The sequence below is a fragment of the Monoraphidium neglectum genome (genome assembly GCF_000611645.1).
Source record: "Monoraphidium neglectum strain SAG 48.87 unplaced genomic scaffold scaffold03669, whole genome shotgun sequence".
Lineage (NCBI taxonomy): Eukaryota > Viridiplantae > Chlorophyta > Chlorophyceae > Sphaeropleales > Selenastraceae > Monoraphidium > Monoraphidium neglectum.
The window spans coordinates 1466-6597 of record NW_014009960.1 but is presented as its reverse complement, the minus strand read 5'-3'; the positions used below and the strand labels follow the sequence as shown (position 1 = coordinate 6597).

General features: G+C 63.6%; 1 protein-coding gene across 1 annotated transcript; it reads right to left on the bottom strand.

Annotated features, from left to right (window-relative positions):
* Positions 1 to 215: 215 nt before the first annotated feature.
* MNEG_13175 (hypothetical protein) lies at positions 216 to 3298 on the bottom strand (the record flags this gene model as incomplete). Its single annotated transcript, XM_014038354.1, has 9 exons — positions 216 to 239; positions 353 to 439; positions 638 to 733; positions 929 to 1069; positions 1441 to 1608; positions 1849 to 1974; positions 2344 to 2496; positions 2873 to 2956; positions 3161 to 3298. The coding sequence occupies 9 exons, from the start codon at positions 3296 to 3298 to the stop codon at positions 216 to 218; spliced, it is 1017 nt and encodes a 338-aa protein (XP_013893808.1).
* Positions 3299 to 5132: the final 1834 nt, after the last annotated feature.

Sequence of the window (5132 nt, the reverse complement as noted above, 5' to 3'; positions counted from 1 at the left end):
TCCCTCCCGGGCGCGCAGCTCACGGTCCACCCGCTCCTGCGCCTGCGCAATGCAAGCGTTCACATGCACGCGCGCGTGCGCGTGTGTGCTTGTGTGTGCGTGTGTGTGTCGTGTGTGTGCGCGTGCGAGCGTGCGTGTGTTTGTGTGTGCATGTGCTGCAGTGGGTGGGGGTTGAAAAGTAGCTGTTTTTGTTCTCCAATCAGACAGCGGGCACGTCACAGGCGTGGCACCGCGTGCAGCTGGCAGCCCGCGAAGCTGAGCGTGCGAGGCGCCGGCATGCCCGCACAGCAAGACCACCTGTCGCGTCTCCCACACAGCTGCGCCCCCAGCAGGGCGTGTGTGCGCGGCGCACCATGTGCTGCATCCGAGACTCTTGCGACCACGCCTCCTCGCGCTGCTGCAGCTTCGCCTGGCCCCGCACTAGCTGCGCCTGAGCCGACTGGGGAGGCAGAAAGCGGCCGAGGGCAGGGAAGGGGAAGGTGATGGGTATGGCCAATGAGACGGCGGAAGCCCCTGGAGAAGCGGCATGCAGACTGGTCGCCGGCGCTGGGGGCGCACACACAACTTGTGGCAGGCAGCGCACACGAAACAACGTATGGAAGCCCTGCAGGTGCTGAGGAGCAGCACCCCTTCCCACCTGGAAGTACTCAGTCATCGCTTCAGTGCGCTCCTTGACCGCCTTGGCGTGCTCCGCCTCCTCCCTTTGCAGGCCCTCACGCTTCGCCGCCATCGCCTGGTTGAAATGTGGAGGGTAATTGGGATGAGATATGTCACTAGTAATGCCACCGCGACACAAGTCAATGTGTGGACAAATGCCAGGAAGGAAGCTGTTCTGCTGGCTGCACTGCAAACCCAGATTGAGCAAAGGGCATGAGGGCGGGCCCAGGCCCCCAAACACACACGTCCCGCCAAACCAATCCTCCCTCACCTGCTCCTCCTGCACCACCTCGGCGCGCTGCGCGGCCCTCTGCCGCTCAAACGCCGTGACCGCCCCCTGCAGCTCCTCCTGCTGCCGGGCCAGCTCCTGCGAGGCCCCTTGGATCTCCGTCATCATTTCCGCTGCATCCTCCTGGCATGGGGGGCGAAGGAGTGTTGACAGGTCTTGAGCAAGGGGTGGGTTGGGGCGTGAGGCGGGTTAGGGGAAGGGGTGTGCTGCGGTCTTCCTATGGGCGCTGGGGACGGCGGTTCTAGACTGGGCCTGCAGAAGCAATCCATCACGCTTGTAGGCCACCAATGGGCGCGGCTGAGAATGGCATGCAGTAGGGCGTCCCGTGTGTGCTGCAGGGTGCCCCAGCAGGCGTGGCGTGAACGGTGAAGAGCGATGCTGGTGCGGCGGCGGTCAGCCCCTCTCAAATCAAATGGGACGCGCGCAGCCCTGAACGGCCTGCACACTCCCTTGCCCAACCCCCGGCCCAAGCCCCAACCCCCACAGCGCCCCACCTGCAGCTCCTCCCGAGCTTCGGCCACCTCCACGATGGTCGCGCGCAGGCGGCCCGCCGCCTCCGCACACGCCGCCTCAGCGCGCGCCGCGCGGTGCTCCACCTGTGCGCGCTCCACCGCCAGCTCCGCGGCAGCGCGCTCCTGCGCCTCCTCGGCCTCCTCCAGCGCCTGAGGTGTGCGGCGGCAGGAGTGAGCGGCAACGCGGGGGGAGGAATGAGTCAGTTTGAGGGGTGTAGTTACACGGAGTGATGCAGAAACGCACGGCGGAGCAGCGGCATGGATGACGCTGCGCTGCTGGGGCCAGGGCCGAACACGCCAAACTCAGCAAACAACCCGCCCACTCGCGGCACACAGCAAAACCCGAACCCAACCCACACCGCACTCCCTCCCTGACTGCTGCGCACCCACCTCTTCGCGCCTCTGAATCTGCGACTCGCCCGTCTGCACCGCAGCCTTGCGCACCCCCAGCTTGGCACTGCGCCGCCTGGCAGAGGCCTCGAGCCGCACAGCCCTGGAGCGCGCGGCCTCGGCCTCCTGCGGTGTGGTCGGGTTGGGGCCGATGAAAGCAGTGTGGTCGGGGTCTGGAGGGCCAGCAGAGAGTGCACCATGGCCGGGCATAGCGCCAAGCCTCCGCTCTGGCCTAAGTGCATGGATGCATCTGCCTGCTGCAGGCCCCTTTGCCACACCGATGCGGCTGCACTATTGGCCCCAACTCCTGTCATCGGGTGCCACAAACCCTTGCATTGCGCGACAAGTCAGCACTCGTCCCTGCGCAACCCCCCCCCACAACCTCACCACATGCGATGAGCACGTGTGCACACACATAACACGCGCACACTTCTATACACACACCAATATTAGTATTCAAGTTTTTAATTTACACTCGCCCACCCATCCGCGCACCTGGTGCACCGCCGCCGCCTGAGCCTGGGCGGCAGCGATGAGCTCACGCGCCTCTCGGGCGCGAATGTTGCCAAAGATGGTCTCGACAACAGCCTTGACGGCGCGCTGCCTCCCCTCCTGCTCCAGCAGCTGTTGCCAGGCCGCCTCTCGGTCCTGCGGCAAGGCGAGGGAGGGGCCGGAAGGACAAGGGGAGTGCGGGGCGGAAGTATTGCAGCAAGTCAGGCCAGGCGGCAGAGGGGGAGCTGGAATAGGAGCATATTTCCGGGGCTGAACCACCTATCCTAAGGCCGTGGCATTGCCTGGAAATCGGACTGGCTGAGGGACATCCAATGCCTGCACCCCCCCCCCCCCCTTGGCCTCGAAGAGCCGAGCACTGGCTGGTCCCTAGGAGAATTCATGGCCGAGTAAATCCACACCACACCCTCAACTCTAGTCCGCTTGCACCAAACACACAACGACAGCGCAGGCGCGCACCTACGCACATGTGCATACACAGGCACACAGGCCCGTACAGGCGTGATGCTCCCACCTTGGCTGTGGCCTTGACGGCCGCGTCGTAGGCCGCCAGCTCAGCCCTGCGTCGCTCCAGGGCCGCCGCCTCCGCCGTACGCGCCTGGGGTGGATCAGCCAGGGCCACAATGTTTGCAGGAATCGATCGCTTGCAATGAATAGCCAGATCAAGCAGAGCGGAGTGCGGCAGGCAGCCCAGAGGAATGTGCTGTCGCACGCAATTGAGCGTTGCTTGGACCAAATCGGATCCCATACACCTGCATGTGCGCCCCTAGGGGCCTGCCACAACGCCCTCCGCCGCACGCACCCTGCAGCTCTTCGCCACCAATGCACCGGCAGCTGCTGCTGCCGCACAGGTCAGCACGGGGCCGGCGTTCCGCGCCAGGTTGCCGCCCACTGCGGCCAGCGGCGCCAGACGCCCACGCGTCCCGCCGCCGCCCACCATCGCCGCTGCACACTCCCCCACAACAGGCGCCAGTCAGCCTGCGGCGGGTCAGCGTGCTCGGCGCCTCAGATAGACACCCACAGGTTGTGAAGCACGCCGTGAGCCTGCGGCTGACGCAAACAATCATGCAAGCAATAGCAGTTTTTTTTCGTTGGTGAGCATACTGCTGCGTGCCCATGGCCCACGCCCGCCTGAGCACGGCGCGCCCCTGCGCACCTTTAGAAACAGATATCAGGCTTTTTCAAGAGAGCGGGACCCCACTGCAAGCCGAGCGGGTCGGTGTTGCAGAGCTAGTCAAGGCTCGAGGCGACCGTGGTCGGGAGCTCCACAACAAGGGATGTTGATGATGTTTCAAAAGACTCGAAAGGTCTGGTCGAACGCGGGAACGAACTGACTGGGCCTATAGAGGGCGAGGGCACAGCCAATATATGGAATGTCGCCGGCTCTGCCTCCTGTCTTCCCCGCTCCCGGAGCCTGCGTTGTTGATTTCGATTAAACGAGAAGGTACAATGTTACCAGAGAGAGGCTGGCAGCTGGTACGGAAATGTGCGCAGTCGCCGCTGCGGTGGCCACATTGTGGTGTGCCCGTTGTCGTGACGGCCGCACGGCTGAGCTGCTGCAGCGGGGTGGCAATAGACACTTCCATTGCACCGGAAAATGGGATCAGCACCTGTTGCGCCCCTTCCTGATTGCGAATCATGCAGTGGGCTTATGATAGGGGCTCAAGGGACGCTCTTCCACCCCATCACGACCAGCAGCCAGCTCGAGCTGCTCCAGGCCAAGCCCGCCCCCTCCCCATTCTCACCTGCCGCACGCGCCAGACTGCAAGGATCCCTCGCAGGCGCCATGCCGTCGCAGCACGCGTCCATGGAGCGCCCACATCGTCCATTCGTTGGGACCATGCGAGACACCCCGCCGCCATGCCTCCACCAGTGTCTCATTGCCAGTGGCCGCTGAAGCTGGCAGGATTTGTGGCGGCTCTGATTCGTACGCCACAGCCATACGCTGTGGCTAAGGGGCGAGCGCCGAGGAAGTGCTGTGCGAATGCCTGCGAGCGCCGTTGCTGCGTGTGCGAACGCACGCCCAGTGCGGCACGCACGCCACACGTGGGCCTGCCGGGAGAGAAAGTAGCGGTCTCATAGCACCCATAAGTGCCATCAAACCTGTGATTAGCGCCGAAATCACGTGCGTGAAATGACAGACTCGGCTGAGATCGCAGCACAACTGAAGGGCGGGTCGATGGGTTGAGTGGATTGCGGACGTCATTGATTGCTGAAGTACCTCGATTTGGTTATAACAGATGCAACAGCGCTTCAATACGTGCACAGGTGCGACTTCAAGAGGCAACAGACTTGCTTACTACACGTGCACACACTACCTAGCAGCAAGGTCTAGCCGACAGGGGGCACAGCGCCACGCAGGGGTTCCGCCACAACAGAAGCCACACGTAGCAGCCGTCGTCATGCGGCCTGCAGGTATTGCGATTGAGGGCCCGATCCAGCCCGTGCGGAGAGGGGCGGCGCACATGCTCGAGGCGACGCAGAATGGCCCCCCCCTTTGTTGTGCTGGGGTAGCGCCGCGCCGCAGGTAGCGCGGTGGCGAGGCTCTGGAGGCTGCAAGCCCGCCCAGATTGCGGTCCTGCCTGCTCCCAATAACTACGCACACAGATGCTTCAAAGTGCCCTATTTGCTTGAGGGAACACGCCTCCATGCTCCTGTAGCGCGTGAAGCTGCCTATCACCCAAAGACAAACTGCATGAAACAAACTTTGGAGACAAGAATTGCCCGAACTAGCGCGTGTGTCGTCCCGTCACATGCGCACACTAGCTTGGCTG